This window comes from Solea senegalensis, linkage group LG2 (assembly GCF_019176455.1).
Source record: "Solea senegalensis isolate Sse05_10M linkage group LG2, IFAPA_SoseM_1, whole genome shotgun sequence".
Lineage (NCBI taxonomy): Eukaryota > Metazoa > Chordata > Actinopteri > Pleuronectiformes > Soleidae > Solea > Solea senegalensis.
Window position 1 is genome coordinate 24,940,085 of NC_058022.1, and position 18,541 is coordinate 24,958,625.

Sequence of the window (18,541 nt, forward strand, 5' to 3'; positions counted from 1 at the left end):
GAACCTATCTTTATTCTATAAAACCCACTTAAAAAAATCCCAAACTATCCCTATAAGTTAAAATACACTATGGGCTGTATTGGTGAAGATATGGTAGTGGTGAGATGCTATAATGCACTGTAGAAACTGCATTTATCAGACTGCAGAATCCCAAAATGGGATTTTACAAAGTAAAGTTATTTAAGTAACCATTTTATCTGCAGCAATACTTTGTTATAGTTTTGCTGTTGTAAGCGCAAGTTGTTGTTTTTTTCGTATGCCTTCAATAAATTATACTCAGGATAAAGTAACCCTTCATACCAACACACCCAAAGGGGAAATGCAGACAGCAGATCAAGAAATAGAGGTGTGTGTGTGTGTGTGAGTCAATTGTCATAGTCATGTACCTTGGTGTAGCATAGTCATGTGTTCCCGCAGCCTAGGAAACAATACAGCTGTCTGGTTGATGGAAGGGCCTGTCCTGCCCTTATCACCCCCACATCCAGCAGCTGCAACCGGGGAATCAGCCTCTTGGGGACTTGGTGTCATTTGTTTGTCCCCACTTTTTACTGAACTTCAAAAAAAGTTCATGGAGGTTTTAATGTTTGCCACACAAACTATTTTAAAGTAGCCAGGTGTCTCTCGGGGAAAAAACATAAGAAATCAATCCAAGAAGCCACTGTGGCTGGTAAAAGCTTATGGAAAAGTAAAGACCTACAGCAATGCAATTAAAGGTTTTGAGTTACAAAAAATATGTTAGAGAAAAAACAAAAGGGTTCCAACAAGGGTTCCTGTAGTTTGTGAGTTTAAAGCTGGATTGCTGGAAAAACAACTGAGGTTGTGTTTCCACTGAGTGGAACAGTACGGTTTGGTATGTATGGTATGTATTTTTTTGTGTTTTTTTTTCTTTTTAGGAATAGTAGCAAGATAACCGGCCCCAACTGTTCCAATAATGGTACCCTTCCCTTGGGTATGGTACAGTTGCTGGATGTTCTCTATTGTGCTTGCACGTCATCATTCGTTGTCATGGCCCAGTAGAACAGCAGCGCTCTCTCTCCAAGCTGCCCTGTGACTGGTCAGGTCAAATCGACGTCTGTGTTGGATCAATTGATTTACATTATGCTCAAACGTTATTTTGGAATAACTGATCTGTAATGCCGAAAATGTGTTATCCACCCCAGGTTTAATGACTACCTGTTCTGTCCAGTTACCGTGCTGTCCTCACTTCCAGTAAAAACCCGTCTTTTACGTTGTCTGATCTCCTTGGCCATTGCTTTTCAATGGAGGTGCACCAGTCAGCACAAGCAGAGGGCAACTCTCAGGAAAAGAAGATCCAACTTTGGCTCCACTCGTGAAACAAAGCTTGAACTGCTTTTCCCAGCTCTCACCCCCGCTCACTCATTCACTCAGTGTCTAGCTTGGCTTTGTAGCACGTAAGTTGACTCGGAATTGGCCGCCTGTCTCACACACAAAAGCCATGGAGGGTCACTGGCTGCGATCCAGCAGCATAGATCTCGATAGAGACACAAAGCTGTCGGCCCTCAGATCTCAAAGACTAGGAGACATGGGAGTGTGGGGCAGCACACAGAATTTTACAACTCACTTTGGTTTGAAAGAGAGGATTCTTTTCTCTTTCTTCCCTCTCTCTCTCTCTGTATGTGTAAGACACATACAGAGAGAGAGACACAACACACACACCCCGTGTGTGTGTGTGTGTTGTTCAAAATGCAAAACACATTTTTTGGTGTTTAGCATTTTTGATTTGTCCATCCAGATATCATGAGATACAGTATATATTTAAAGCCCATCATTAATACCTTATTTGATGGGAAAGTTTAGATTCTATAAGAATTGTTGCAGCATATTTTCACACAAGTTTCATGTCCTAAGCTCAACTCGTATATGTTGTTCTTGATGGTCGCCTTTAATACCGGAACACTGTCCTATTTTCTCTTAGCACAAACATTTCACTTTTAAATCTATTGTTGTTGTCATAGGGGAAACAATGAGTGATTAGCTAATGTTTCTTCGTGAACAGATTCCACATCAGTCAAATGGGGAACAGTTGTCTGGTGCCTTCAGGGCAGCTCTGCTCTCCCAGTCATGTGTAATCCCATCAGAATTAACAAAGAACATCATGATGATTGCCTCAATCATAATAACAAAAGCCCCAATCAGGTTTAAGTCGCTATAAAGTCTGTTTTTGTAACTGGCATCCGCTAAAACAACACTCAGCTTTCTGTCGTCGCCTACAGGCACAGAATCCTGTTTCACCTTGTTTTCACGGCGCCGCTTACAGCAAAGGAAGGAAGGACTCTCCCTGAGGCACATCTCAAACAGGGAGGTGTTTCAAAAATGTAAACTCTCTAAGTAAATAAAGTATGATTGCTGTGATTACAGTCACAAACAATAACTCTTTAAATGCTATTATGTTATACACTGAAACATTATTATTTTACAAAATCAAATAATACAGAGCATTTGTAAGTTGAGCAATTTTGTGTGTCATTTGTTTTTTTATCAAACTGTTGTGTTTTATCAAATGGAGGGGATGGGAAAGAAAAATGGTCAAACATATCATCTAAAAACATCAGCATCGTATATTATCGTTGGCTGCACTGTTTTCTTAAGACCCACAATCGTCACCTTTAAAAAAGGTTAAAAGCAGTTAACCTTTTTTAACTGCTCTGCAGAGAAATGATGGAGACACAGTGGAACTGAAATCAAATGGTGATTATACCTGATCTACGGTCTGTTAGCTCTGCTCGTGAAAGTGGCTTTAAGACTTGGAACACAAGATGACCTATTTTTTATCATTTAAATAAAATGATCTGCATCACAGAGATAATAACTCTCACTCTAGGAGGATCTACTCTCACCTTTAACCTTGCTGGTCTCTCTGCTCGCAGGTCATCCCAACCAAAGAATCTATCTCTATCACTTTCTCTCATTCATTTTGCATCACAGGTTTCTTTGGGAGGAACTCTGTGTGGTTTCATATCAAAACTGTGAAATATCATCTCAAATGTAGTTATTGTTTTATAAAGATGGAATACTGTGATTCAATTTTAAGGCCGAATCCCCCACCCCTGCTGAACAGATGTTGTTTTTTTCACACAGCTGGACAAAATGTCTCTTGACCGGTCCCCTCCTGACCAGACCTCTGGTGTAAACCCAGTGTTCCCCCCCCTGCCTTCAGTCCTTCAATGATTACGTTACCATGCGCAGTTGCTGTGATGACACACGTTCATTAATGAAGATCAGCTGTGTTGTTCTAATGAGACTTCCCTCAAGCCTCCTGAACATTTATGGCAGGAAAGAGTGGATTTGTGCATTCTTTGTCTGACACATAAAAACACCGTCATTGTTGTGTAAAACCTGCTTTGGTCTCATTGGCTGGAGAGCGAAGCCATTAGTGAACATTCCTGGGGCGAAAGTCACAGACGGTGTAAAAAGGTTTCAATTACCGCTGCATTACAGGAACTGTAAAAACAGCTCGGTTGCATTTCAGAGGAAGTGTCTTGTCCACCTCATGTTGATTCCAATCGCTCACTGCCTTTGTTTCTCCCAGTCTCACTGTTCATTCTCTACTTTGCATTCACAGGTGCCCACCACCTCTTCCCGCCGTTTCACACACCCATCCCAATCGACATGAGACACCATGAGGGGCGGTACCATTACGAACCACACCCACTTCATGCCATGCATGGGTAAGTGTTATTAGGTTCCAATATTCAAATCCACTAATCCACTGCATTTTAAAGTTTCTGAAGCAAGTAAGCAAGGTAAAGAGTTTAAAATAATGTAAAGTTAAGTACAATGGAGCACCGTATTAGTTATCAAAATGATAAAAGAAACTTTTCAACTGTTTGTTTTTATTTCTTTTATAAGGATGATCTATCTACTTCCACACTCTAAGAAAGATTGATCATTTAAATTTAAAGATCATCAAGCGGTTCACTATGTGCATTCAAAAGCATTACACACATTTACACTTATAGTGGAGCAGTAAGCTTCAGAGGCGACAGCCGTGGCCAGAAGCATCGTGTTTTTGCTGCCAGCCCTATTCTTTTGAAACCAACATCTCAATAACCGGCGTTCATTTGGACTTGAAGATGGGGTTTTGGTGTGCCCTCACAACTTTTTGCTTTGTGACTGTGAAAACTCAGGAACACTTTGAGGAAATCCTCATAAATATGGCACAAGGAAGAACTAATAAGCTAATTCTTGGCTACTGTCAGTTGTTTCCACGCTCAGTTAAGTCAGGCTCATTTTGTAAAAATTAATTCACTTAAAAATATCAAATTTCTTATGAAATGTGTCTCCTTTTCGATCCTAAATTAAAAAAAAAAAAAAAATTGTGTGTTTTTCTTATTCTTCATCTATTAATTACAGGTTTAACAATAGGTGGGAACTGTGGGGCATGCACAGAACGCTGGTACAACTGAACATACATATGCAGTATAGCTCAACTCCTATAGTCACATTATCTGGGTTTGTTGGTCAGCCTTTGAGAAATTGTTCTAGAATTGTTCTCTTACTATTAAATTTGGTTGGAAGATTTGGCTAAAAGGTCAAAGAACAATGTTTTTGGCCTGTTGAATGTGATATTTGTTGTCATCGTACATGTTATGTGAGTCTGGAAAAGGAAAAAGAAAGTCTACCGAAACTGTTGATCAGTGGAGACAAACAGCCACCGGGCAGTAATTCCAGTTCTCTCTGAGAATTCAGCACTACTCCTCTGTGGTTGTCAGCACCAGTGCTGGGAACAGTTTCTAGCTCAAGCAAGAAAGTCGACTTCAGAAACCTCAGATAAGATACACAGAACAGAAATCACACAGAGATGAAGAGAGACAGGCCACATTTTAGCAGCGGTACAACAGACTGTTTACATTTCCTTTTTTGTCTCCTCTCCTTACATTTAATGGTTTGAGACTTGGAAAACTCTCTGGTGCCAGCATCACTCAAACATGAGGTGCTGTGCCAAGAGTCTCTAGTGGAACAAGAAACCCTAGTGAAGGACGCTAGAGCAATACTGATGCTTCACTTAAGTAGAAGTGGCAGCAATTTTATAGAATAACCTGTATGATGACAAACTTTATTATTGGTTGTTAAAGTGAAACTATGTCACTTTGAACTTTCCAGAGGATAAATAGTTTGGTTATTTTCTAACTCGACCTGAAAAGAAACACTAATTTATTTTCTGTGGCATTACCATAAACAAAGTGTGGCCATTTTAACAATGCCAAGCCTTCCCGTACTTCTTTATCTGAAATATTCAAATATGGGAAGGAAGGGAACCCAGGCGTTAGATCAACAGTGGTTTTGTTACATTTAAATTCAGCGAGATCAGGTGATATATAGCAGAGGCAAAGCTATTCATCACCTGCAAAGCAAGGAAAGGAGTGATGGGGGTTGTGGGGTGAGGATGCAACCAGTTTGTTTTTGATTCATGCGAATGCAACTCTGACAGTGTCCCCACTAATTCATCAAGACCTTGATCTGACTTGTCTTTTCCCACAACCCGTGCCAAATTCACCTAATTACTGCACGTCATTGTTGCAGTGAAATTGAGCAGGGCAAGCAGTGCACGGTGCCTGGTGGCAGCACTCCGTCAATGGCCGGTATAGCTGCATGTCCGGGTTGGACTTCATGTTTGTGAGATTTGTTAACACCATATGTTCACACGTTCAGCCATCATCACTGTTTGTGTGTAACGTAATGAGGTCTGGCGGTCACACTGCCACAGCTGTCATATCGCAGATCTTTGTTCCCTGCTGTGCTCCTCAGCTAACAATGTAAGGAAATGGATGGATGAATTTTGGTTCTTGGGTTAGGTTACATTAATCAGGAAGTAGTTGTTAGTCTAGGTGAAGCCTGGTTACAAGGCCTTGTCTGTTTATCATATGTACATCCCATTTCTTGTGGACGTGATATCCCAAGAACGTCTTGAGGACATTCTTTGGCTATTTTGGTGGTCAGAGGTTTGGTGCCCTCACATGTCAATTTCTGCCTTGTGAATGATATATTTCAGTAAAGCTTTGAAGGATGTCTTTAAAAAAAAAATGAATTGATTATATTTTGCTTGGGACTTTACATAATGTGTTTTATCTCGTCAAGGCTATGTCTAAGGAACACCTTGGCTCGAAAACCACTTCTCCATGACCGACGCAATACTGATATCATAGCCTTGAGTATCTTCCAATAATGATACAGACTTTTTACAAAATTACACTCATCTCTTTTGCTTTTTCCCCTCTTTCCTTTACCTTAAAATACAGTAAGAACACATAGCTCACATTATCATTGCAGAATGGGAAACATGCTTTTTTTATTCACATTTTTTCATGTGATATTTATTGAATTGTTTGGAGTGAATTACAATAATCTCACTTTCCAGAGTCACTGTTGTGGTGCTTGTCGGCAGCGATAAATACATATGACGTGGCCATAAAGTCATGCTATCGCAAGTCTGTCTGTGTGATGACTAAGTGACGAGATAAACAGACGCTGTAGTCGTGCCACAACGTCTTCGCACGCATGTGCAGTTCTCACATGCTGGTCGCTCATAGGCTGTTGCCCATCTGCGTGCAACTTTTCTTAGGTTAATGGTAAAATTGTTTCTGACAGTAAGTGTTAAAATTGTTGCCGTTGTTTCCAAAAGTCCACAACATGATCTTGAAATTGTCCAAGTAAGAAGAAGTAGAATATCTGCAAGTAATTATTATATTCAAGATATGCTTGAAACAAATGACTTTATACTGTTAATGACATTTACCTTTACCATGGGACTGGGTTTCAGTCACTGTAAGACAATGCAACAAGTACATACTGAGACCCTTATATCAGAGGTTTTTCTTTTTTTTTTTCTCAGCAGAGGAAAATAAAAACATTCCCGGGATTGCCCTGTGTATCTTCCTTGGAATAATTGGATGATAAGTTTTTTGTTATAACAGTAACAATATAGGACTATATTGTTAAACGCTTTATCCTCTCCCCGGGTTGTGGGGGGAGCTTCACAGCTGACATAGGGTGAAAGGCAGGATACACCCTAATAAGCTTATCACAGACCCTTGTGCTATATCTGAGAAACAGTGCTTTAAATCTTCCAGTGTTTTGTACTCTTATAGGCTACAGTGTGAGAAGGCGCAGTGTTTTTACGTATGGATATTTTCCAAGCACATTTCCAAGATGCTTGATTCAGGATTTTAAATTAGCAACCTCCCAGCTGTGGTCTCCTTGCTTTTCACGAACTTAGCATACCAGAGGAGAAAAAAAATGCCATATCCCAACAGTCTCTGGAACACATTAGGATAAGCCTCCCATGGGATGACAGTAGAACGTAGACATAGAGACAGCACTTAGATGATGTTTTGCTGCACATTGTGGAGTCAGGGCATCTCTGCAAAGCCACAAACCAGGAAAGCCAGCCACCATGCCAACATGTTTGACCGGGTAATTAGTATCCAAAATCTGGCCTTCCGTTCCCAGAACCTCAATGACAAATGCGACGGATGAGAAAAACAGATCCCCCGCTCATTCCACAGCCTGTATTTATGCTCTTTGGTGAGCAGTCGGGGTGCAAATTGCAGCACTGAAAAGTTGAAATATGCCCAAGGTTTTTGTGCGGCAGAGCTGTGGCCTACACCGCCCCAGTGCACAAACAGATGTGGTCCCACTCACCAGGCAGTCAGGCCTGTTCAAAGGGCCCACAGCACGGAATGTGTTGATTAAATACAGTTTACACATCAGCCATTTTGGTTGATGTTTTATTCCTGTTCATTGTTTTGGTTCCTTTGGCACTGAAAAAGGGGGTAGGGGGGGTCAATTCAGACTATTGGCTGTCAGTGTTTTTTTGACTGGCATGTTGTTATCATACTTGCTGTTTGTTGGCTTGGGGTTAGGCTCATCGTCACGGCTAATGCCCCACCAATGCACAGCCAGGAATGTGCTGCTGAAAAGACAAGGGAGCTATTAATCAAAAGACTGTGAAGTTTCAAGTCAATGGCCTGAAATGTTCACGGTGAACTGCACAGCCTTCGCATAATCTCCCCGCTCTCAAAAAGACCAAATGGTATGTGACAGCAGTGGAGCTGAATAATGGATAATTACCCTGTGTATAATCCCTTCTCATTTAAGTATATTATCCTGTCGTCTGACATAGTTTCCCTGAGCCCCTCCCTTGTACACAGTCCTTGCTTCACAGGGAGTACAGTATCAAGTTGTGTCTAAATCCTCCGCATCCTCATCAGGGCCCCAAAAACAACCAAGGCAGGATCTTAGCATGTCCCCTGTGGGGTAGCGTGGTGATTTATCTTGATCGCCTTGGCTGCCCAGAAGTACAGAAGGGAGTGTGTCACATCATAATTCCTCCCACCCTGAGCCAGTGGGGAAAATGCCAGAGGGGCAAATACTAACTTCTTGGTCAGTGAGGAGGGCATGGTAGGCAGGCGGGCCAGCAGAGAGGGAACTATATCACCTTTCCATGAAAACAGGTTATTTTGGCAGCATCTTGTGGCAGTGAAACTGGATGACTTTTACATTTGCAGAAAGAGCGCAGAAGACTTAGTGATCACATCTACAACATATACATACAGCCTTATTCTTCATCAACTGTTTGTGTCGATGCAGAGTATGTACAAATGAGTGGGCAGGATCACACAAAAAATAGTTGCTGAGTTTCATATGCAGTGACTGACACACAAGAGCCAAGGCAATCTCTCTAAGGACATTTTTCTTTTTTTTCAATTTTGCAATTTGATGTGCATTATATTTAATTTCAAGCTTCAGCTCAATAATTACTGTTTATGGATTCAAAACATGATGAAACTTTACCATATGACACATCACAATATGAACCACTCCCTATTAGGGCTGACTGATTATTATTGCAAAATGAATCACCAACTGTTTTGATCACATGACTTTTTTGTTTTGTTTTCAGGTTCTTAAATGTTAATATGTTCAGATTTCTACTCTATGACAGTGAAATGAATATATTTTCTTTGTGGACAAAACAAGATGTCTGCTGATGTCATCATTTCACCCATTTTACATCATTTAGATATAGATAGAATATAGATGAAACGATTGATCAACAATGAAGATAAGAATAAGTTACAGCTCTTTGGTATTCTAATGCATGAATATGAATTTCCTTGAGTACAAAGAACAATTAAATATGGAACACATACATTTAAGCCTTTGTGTAATTATCTGTTGTTCTCCAAGATTTATATTAAGCTGAATGATAATTATGAAATTATTGATCATTGACAACAAAACAACAACCTGCCTACTGTACCTAGGGCTAAGGCGTTAACTTAACATGAACCAGCTCATACAAAGGGCTGCCACACTCAAATGCCTGAAGGTTGAAGTTGTTATGGCCTTTTGTGAGTGTTGTGAGTGTTAAGAGCCTGCTAACGTGTGCTGTAAGAGGGAGTAACGATTCATGCTTTAAGAGCGCTTCATCTACCCCAACCCTTGACCCTGCACACCTGGTCAACCGCTGCAAAAAAGTGTGCATGCTTGTTGGATTTAATCAAACTGTTGGGCACCATAGGTAAATGGAAAAACAGGTAAGAATTACAAAACCACCATATATTACAGAAATGCTTTGACACATAATATGGAAATCATTTAAAAAAATTGGTTCTATGACTACATTATGACAACAGCCAGGGGACAGAGGAAAGAATGTTGTCAGGTCATCCATTCATCTGTCCATCTGTCCCATTCTTGTGATTCTATCTCTTTTTCTCTGAAACTTCTTCACTTTTGGCACAGATATTCACTTGGATTTAAGAGTGAAGTGATTGTATTTTGCTAGTCAGAGGTCGACCTCACAAGGCTTTGTGTGTTATCTTAAGAAAGCGTTGAGAAAATCACTGGGTGGTGATACTACTGTCTTGGTTGTGATTATTGATACTGCTCTGGCTAAAACATAAAAAGAGAGTTGGTAGAACTGAATTTTTGTAACAGCTTAGCACGTGTAAACAAAGCTGCAACCTGCCCCTGCCACCAGCCTAATGTACGTGCTCTCTGGTATGCACCTACTCACGTGATTACGTATATTCTCAACAAGCTGTACCATGTCCAGATCACTTCTTCTCACCACAGAGTTTTAGCAATGGAACAACACAGAGTATGTAATCACACAGTACAGAACATGGAGACAAATAGCAATTACCTCGTTGAAAGTATGTCATCCTCTGACTCAATGCTGCTCATCCTTCTCTCTGCCCCTATTTCTCATCAATGACAAAGTCCTGGAACTGTTTTCCCTCATTTCTAACAGAGCAGCCACCCATCATGCTCAGGTATGATAGAGGTTTCTTGAAATGGCAGCTGCAGTTTAAGAGGCGAGGTCCTCCCAGGACTCTGAGGCCCAAGGAGAGCTTCCCGTCTAACCCCTTGAAGACACAGAGACTTCAAGTAACATCTTGTCAGAGAAAGAGTGGATTGACAAAGCTTCAATAATGCTCACGGTCAGACAGGACTGTTATTTGCCATCCCCGGCAGGTCTCATACACACTTGTTTGAATGATAGCTATGCAAGTGGTGTTTGTGTGTCGACACACTGGTTTAAGGAGGTGGAGCGTGGGACATGGGCATGCTGTGTCAGAGATGTGCAGGTTGCAGTTCAATGCCTGCAGGCACATGGTTAACCCGTCAATAAAACTACAGATTAAGAGGTTGGTTGTGGGCGGATGAGATAATGCATAATTGGAATGAAATATTCAGGAAAATATTCATCAGTATTTACACAATTCACCACCAGAATGGTTGTAAAATGAGAATGACTCATGAGAATGACTTGAAGAATGCTAGCCACTGCCGTGGACCTACAGTGGTATTAATGGCTTTATTTGTGCAGTAAAGTAAAAATACCCAGGGAAAACCTACACACATAAAACAAAACATGCAGTCACACCCTGGTTGAACCTGAATCTGAAATGTTGACCTTTGTGTGTCACTGTTGTAATATGGTACCAATTGATTCATCAGTAAATGATGAAACATGCAGGTGTTTCTAATAACGTTCTTCTTAAACATGAAACAGTTGCAGCTTTAGCTAAATGCTGGGAATCCCAATGTGCAGTTACTTTATTGAGCTTTGATTCACTCAATGTGATAAGAAAGCGAGGCATCATCCGTGCCAGTTAACCCAGACAGTCCTTCAGTAAATCACCCAAGCACTAATCTGAGGAGGCACTGCCAAGATCTCTGTATGCTGTTTAGAGGGAGACCAAGGGAAGTGTGTTTTTGTGTATGGAGCGTCTGTTTCTTCTCACTTCTTCCCTTCTGCTGAAAACAGAGAGCTCTTTATGGTTGTTTGTAGGGGAAGAGCGGACCTGACGGCAGAAAATTGGCCCTCAGACAAGGCTAGCAGTCTGCAGGCACTTACTGGAAATGGAGCGAGGTACGGGCTCTGGGTTGGTTGGCTCAACCTGAGCTGGGCAGGGCTGAGCTGAGCTGAGCCGGGGGCAGGTTGGCGTCTGCACACAAGACAGTGAAAGAGAGACTGAGCAAGGAAACTCAAGGGAGGATGGTGTGCAGAAATCCTGCCAAGCATGCTCGCCAGGCTTGTAACTACAACCTGCAACAGACACACTCATTTCAGCAGTCAAACGATTTGCCCATCACTTTTATCAGATGTTTACTGGTACAGCATCAGCATTGTGAAAGCATGCATTCAAAATCCAGATTCTTTTCTGTCTGTCCTCAATCCAAATTCATTCTTTAATTTTCAAACCTTTGTGTGGCCAGGGCCAGGTCAATTTAGAGGGTCCATCTGCATGTTTTTTCTTAATGTGGAAGGAAATATGCAAATTTCACACAAAAAAGGCCCTTGGTCAGACCAGGATCTGGACTGGTGACCAGATCCTGGTGCTAGCCACTGCATTATCATGTGTCCCCTCAATCCAAAGTTATATTACAAAACAAAACAGATTTTTTCTACTTCTGTCTTGTAGATATTTTCTCTGCCACTGTTCAACTGGATCAGTAGATTTAGCCAAAGATGCAGTTTAATGACCTCAAAAGTTCAACAGAGTCAAAGCTGCATTTAATTGTTTAATTAATTATGTTAATTTTATTCCTTAAACCCTTTTCTACAAACACACATGTTTTTGCAGCTCTTAGGACACTGCATTGACTTCCATTCATTTGGACAGTCAAAACAAACACTATCCCTAACCTTAACCATAACCACTTAATTCCATAATCCTAAACTTACCCTAACCACAATTCAACCTTTAGCCCTAAAATTAACCAGGACCAGGTTTTGGTCTCAATGTTGACTACTTTTCTGGTGTTTAAACCAGAACAAGTCCTATAGAGGTAACAAATGCAAGGAAACACACAGTATTCCCAGCATGCAGTTGATGCTGCCAAGAATCAAAACCACACATATAAACACTCATTTGTTCACAGCGGTCATCGAGCCGCTTAAGTGGTAGCTTTCGCGACGCTTTCTCTCGCAGACTCATAAAGGCAACATATTCCCTCTTATTATATTTTTAATTGCACTGCATTATTGTGTGCCACTTTGAAGCAAGTGAAGAGAAAGTATGTTTAATTACTAACGATACACGAGTGTGACACAGACTTTTATTCAGGGTTAAACAATGAACTTTTTTAAATTCAAAATGTAAACAATCAAAATGACACTCAGCATACATGGTAGCAGTATTATAATATTATTCATCAATCAAGGCCATGACACCCCGGTATTAATGATAATTGTAACATTTTGAAAAAAGTTACTCACTACTTATTTCAACATTTGCAACATACAACTGAGATAAATCTGTTCAGGATAATATTGTTATTGTGAAATCTTTAAATACGTGACCTAAATTTTACAATTTAGGTAAAATAAGACTTAAAAATAAGCCATGACGCCATTAAAAATGTAAATTCTAAGCATTTTAAGTTTTAATCCTAAATGAATCAGGCTCACTGTGTGCGGTCCTTTGCGCTGCTGACAGTACAGTGAGTCTTAGTCTGGTCATTACTCAGGGTTTATCCCATTTAATGGCTACTGTACTTCCTTATGATCTCAGAGAATAATGTAAGTGTCAAATGTCTTTGAGCCTGCTTTAGTGTGTATTGAACGCATTACCACATAACAGTGATCGAGTTTCAAGCTAATATTTACATCAATGTAAAACACATATTATTTCCTAACAAAGATTCAGATCATTCACACTTGTGACATCATCTGTCTATGATGCTTTCTTTCCTCTGGGTCAAATTATCTTGAAGGCCAAGTCCGACCGTAGAGCGTAGTTTAAACTTGAAGTCCACATAAATTAAAGCCTTGTCATAACTTCTCCTGCTTCAGTGCCCCTGCGACAGCTGACTTTCTACCAGGTGTTCCTGCCACACACTGAGGGAGCAACAGGCCACTTATCAGAGCTGAAGTGCACCAGGTTGACGTAAAGAAAGTATTGCCCCGTTCAAAGGGTTGTGCCACCGCCAGCGACCAGCAGACGTTTTTATCTAGAGTTCAACCCCTCGGGCCTTGGGAATTACAACACCCACTTGTCTGTGTTTTTGCAAGCAGAGCTGGTAATTACATCCCACAGATGACAAGTTTGCTGTATAGCCTGGAGTGACCACCAAGCTGTTGGAGACTCTCTTTTTTTGCTTACAGTAGCCATGAGCTCTTGATAACCTTTTTTGAGTGTCAAGTTGCAGTTTCTCATACATCACGTGACATGAGAGACACCACAGTATTTCCTACTCACGCAGATAAAGAGAGTGTCTGCAGTTGGCCTCATCTTGTGTAGCTTGAGGGGTTTTAGAACAAGGTGAACAAAAGGAGGTAATGATGTATTAGCTGTGGGACTGAGTAAAGTAAAGGGTGTGAATGGATTGAGAAAATACAGTGGAAACAGGCTTGTCTAGGGGTATATCACTGAAAATCACTCAATAACTATGCAGGTAAGGTCTGGGTTGTACCCTCTGTGTGCCTATGTTTGCTCAGGTCCTGTGATCCTTACAGTTCCTTGCAGGTCCCTGCAGTTTGAGTCCGCATGGACACAGCATATGCTGATACTCCCTGGAGCGCAACACTTGTTTTGGTCAAAAAAGACACTGAAGAAGAAAAATATGGTAACCATAGACGCTTGTTTGAGGTTATGCGAGGAGGTTAATTTGTACCCGCACTCTAAGCACTTAAGAGTACGAGGACATACAAATGAGGACAAACTCCTCGTGAGAAATCTCTGTGACTGGAATGGAATTTGAGATCGATTTTTAGTAAGAAGTTACCATAACTCTCCATGAACTTTACTAGGTTATGGTAATTTTAGGAAAATATCTGTGATGTTTACGAAAATAAATACCTACACCTATATTATGGATAGTAGCAATTGAACAAATTACTAAAACTGTCTGAAACCAATGGCGCTACAGATATTGAAATGGAAAGAATAACACGCAGAATATGGAATGGCAACTTGTATATCTGAACATATCTTTATAAAAATAGTTGGGTTAGAAATAAACAAAGTCTCAATAAAAAACAGAAATATAAATGGAAATGGAGAGAAATGCCAGACCTAATCAACATAAACAAATCATGGTTTCGGCGGTGAATTGTGGGGAGGGTTTGATGGAATGGGTTTATTCCTCCTTGAATTATTTACATACCAATGTCTAATTTCTTTGATTTCCTCTCCACAGACCTCCAGGACTGACAGGCAGTCCAGTCATCTCAGATATTTCCCTCATCCGTTTATCACCCCACGCTGCAGCCGGAGCGGGTGAGTCACCGTTTAGCCCACCACATCCATACGTCAGTCCCCACATGGAGCACTACCTGCGCTCAGTGCACGGAAGCCCCACACTGTCCATGATCTCCGCTGCGAGGGGACTGAGCCCCGCTGAAGGTGAGTTTTACCCAACAGTTATTCGGATGTTGACTGTAACCGTAATCTCCACAAATGTTGATGTTACTTAAAGGCGTTAAAAAAATAATAATGAAGTCTACCTTCATTGTTAATTAATGATTCAAAGACACAAATCACACAGAGTAGTAACAGGACTAGTGTCCCCCCTGAAAGACCCCAGTCTCAGTTATGGAATGGTGTGGTGGAACTTGTTATTGTGGTCATTTTTTTAACGTGTGAAAACAAACAATCTACTGCTATGCGCCAGGATAAAAATAAACAGGTATAGAGATAGACTTATTGTCACTATTTCAAATATTAGTTAAGCATTTTGTGGTAATGTTAACAGCATCAGTCTACAAAAATAGTCTGCAGATACTGTACACGTAATTATGCAGACACATTTTCAATGTTTACCTGTGGCCAATGATGATTAAGACTCATTCTGTGTACTTCTCACATGCTGTCTGTCATTCACTGGTGTACACACACACTTCATGCTTTTGCAAGATGGAAATATTCCTCTGATTTGAAACAGAAGAACAAACTTTGGAAACTCTGTCACAGTATTTTATAAGAAAAAAAACAACTTTTTACAGACGTGTGGAATCAGTTAAGTAATGAGTTCACAAGGTGATGGTGAGAGACCTATGCTCGCTATATATACATACTGTATATATATATATATATATAATTGATGAATTTGTTTTTTAATAATTAAAACAAGTTCCCTGATTATTTTTCAGCTCCTAGTTCTTATTTTGTGGCGGGGGGTTTGCTCCATATAACCAATAAATCATTAAAACTAATTTCATTTTTGATTTTGGACAAAATAAAACAAAGTAAAAGACTCAATCGAACAATCGTCATTTTGAGATATGGGAAACACAGACATGTGTTGAACATGATTTGATATTTGATGGACCAAACAACTGATCGGTTAACCAAAAACATTTTTTTATACAGTTTAATTGATTATTAAAATAATAAATAGTTGCAGCCCTAATACCAATACTTAGTACCTTAATACCTAATACAAATACTAGTGTCAGATCTGATCATCCCCACAGCCATTTTATGTGTGTGAACTTGATGCACATTACACTGCCTGTCAGTAATAGACTATCTATGTTTTTTGTAGAAAATTAAATTGCATCATCTTCATCATGAGGCAAAGAAAAATGCAAATCTATTTACTTTCAACTGCAGAGTGTTCCCTTTGCTGAATTTGCTGAATGAGACCAGTGTCACTTTGATTTAAAATAAACCAGTGGGAGTATAGCCGCTTCCTTTTCATGCCTCTGTGTTCAGCAGTGAGGTCACACACATTCAAACACTCAGACACAAACTCTGCGGTGGCAGTAACGTGACCTGGCGGCCGTGGGGAGAACAAAGGAACATGACTGGGTCACTGCTGTTGCTGGTCCTGCTGCAAGCACAAACATGCTTCCTGTGCACCATTACCGTTATACCATTATACTGTTATATAGGTCTATTTTTCACTCCCAAATAAGTCTCTTGGCCCCCAACCAGTGATACCAACCTTGAGTCCCACAACCAATAACCAGCATCAGCCTATACATCTATGCCTGTATGTTGTTGTATGAGGTACCAATACATAGTCAACTTTGACTGCACTTTGTGAGTAACCTCTGTTAAGACATGGAAGCTTGCTTTGAGTGAAAACATGCCTGCCAGTGGAGACACAAGGAAACAGATTTTAGCAATTTAACAAACTAATAAATCTAATTATATCATTGCCAACTTAAGGCTACCATCTTAAGAATATGCTTCTGGTTCGGCTTTGAAAATCTTGAAAACCAAAGTCCATAGAGAAAATCTGTGATTTTACATCATGGCACACAGGAGTTGTTGATTGACTGCTGCCTCCATCAATAAGTAAAAATCTGTTACTTTGGGGATTTGGGTGTTTGAAATATTTAGTTTGGACTCACCTAGTAGCTTCATGTGTCAGCCTGAGCTAAAAAAAATTGTTTTATTTCTACTTTGGTGTGGGCGAGTGAGCAGTTTACAAACTTAAGTTTCTTGTTGTACAATAAAGTGTCAAAAAAAGTGTATATATGGCAAAATCTGTTTTTCCTCGTGTCCTCAATGACTATATGTCAGTACACTTTAAGGGTCCAGAAAATGCTGTGGTCATACTGATGAGGCCAAGAAGATAAAATTGACCTGTTCTCCATCATCTGTCTTCTGCTTCAGTGACCCATGAACACTTGAAGGACCGCGCCCTGTTCAGCCTTCCCCCTCCTCCACCAGGAGCCAACCCTACGGAGTACTACCACCTGATGGCCAGTGCCACTCAGCGAAGCCCCTACGGTGACCTCCTGATGCAGAGTGGCGCCGCAGCAGCAGCAGCGGCGGCGGCGGCAGCAGCTGCAGCCGCAGCGGCCACTCACCTGCCTGATTATATCAGCCCCATGGATGGTGAGCAATATTTCAAAGAACCACTTTTTAATGTGTTTATTGTCCCACTCTCACACTGCTTGTAGCATAGGCCGCAACCAATGCCTTCTCTCCGATTACAGAATTTATAGCATGCTGAATGTGATTATTCATCATTAAATTATTCATTGCCACAAATTCAACCTACCTGAGCTTTAATATGCTTAAGTCTGGCAAAAACCTATCAAATTCAAGAGCTTTGTTAGCCTGAGATTAGCAAAGTATTGTTTAAACTTTTAAACTCAAAAAATCCATCAAAACCTCTGAAAATGTAATCACAGAAGCAATATCTCATAGCAGTATTGAAGCACATGTGGAAGAGCATTTCAGGTGGAGGAGTAACAGCCAAACTTTACAGCTACTACATTACATGTCATTAAGCAGACGCTTTTATCTAAAGCGACTTACAAGGGAATTGAGTACAACCTGCCGGGGGTTGAGTTGAACTTGCGACCATGAAGTCTTTGGCACATACTGTGGAGTGGCTGTATCTCGCCCTTTGTTCTCAGACATCAGACATGCTGATACCATCCTGTTATTCTTCTTGAGGCATTTTCGTGGAGGAGTTAGCCACATCAAACATAGTGGAGAGTTCTGCACTTTAATGTAGCATGGGGTCCACAGCTTGTTGATGTTGGGGGGGGGGTACATAAATGCCTCATAAAACCACATTAGCTTAGAGTATCTCATGCTGGTGGTGTTTCAGGTGTGCTACTGAAGTCGAAAATGCAAATGTTCCCAAAAGTCACTTCTGACATTTTTCATATTTGCTCCTGTCAGCTACAAAGTCACATTCCTGGATAATGTGCAAGTGAATCCTTGTCAAAACACAACAGGAGAAGCCCTGTATAATTCACAGTGAGCATACGTGTTACAGTATATGCTCAAGCCAGGCTCCACCCCTTGAATGGATGCTACCGGGATTCTCCTGCTGTTGTGAACTTCCAGAAAATCTCCTGCCATGTGTGAAGAAAGGCAAAAATGTCTACAAAAGTGGGTTGAGGCATTTTCTGGAGTTAATTAAAATGACTTAACTATAAAAGGGCAGAAAAAATGGTGGCTCAAAATGACCGTTTCCATGAAATAACGTCTAATGTTGACTAATGTAGATATAAAAGGCTTAACCTGGGCTACAAAAACCAAACAAGTTTTAATTTTGAAGTGATTATACACTTACGTACAAACATGCTGAAGGA

The 18,541-nt window shown here is 40.6% G+C and overlaps 1 protein-coding gene across 1 annotated transcript in view; it reads left to right on the forward strand.

Moving 5' to 3' along the window:
- Positions 1-18,541, forward strand: part of gli2a (GLI family zinc finger 2a) — a 91,634-nt gene that overhangs the window by 50,700 nt on the left and 22,393 nt on the right. Inside the window, exons 3-5 of the mRNA XM_044018946.1 lie at positions 3,584-3,689; positions 14,677-14,882; positions 17,103-17,327. Coding sequence (XP_043874881.1) covers positions 3,584-3,689; positions 14,677-14,882; positions 17,103-17,327 — 537 coding nt within the window. The remainder of the gene's footprint in view (positions 1-3,583; positions 3,690-14,676; positions 14,883-17,102; positions 17,328-18,541) is intronic.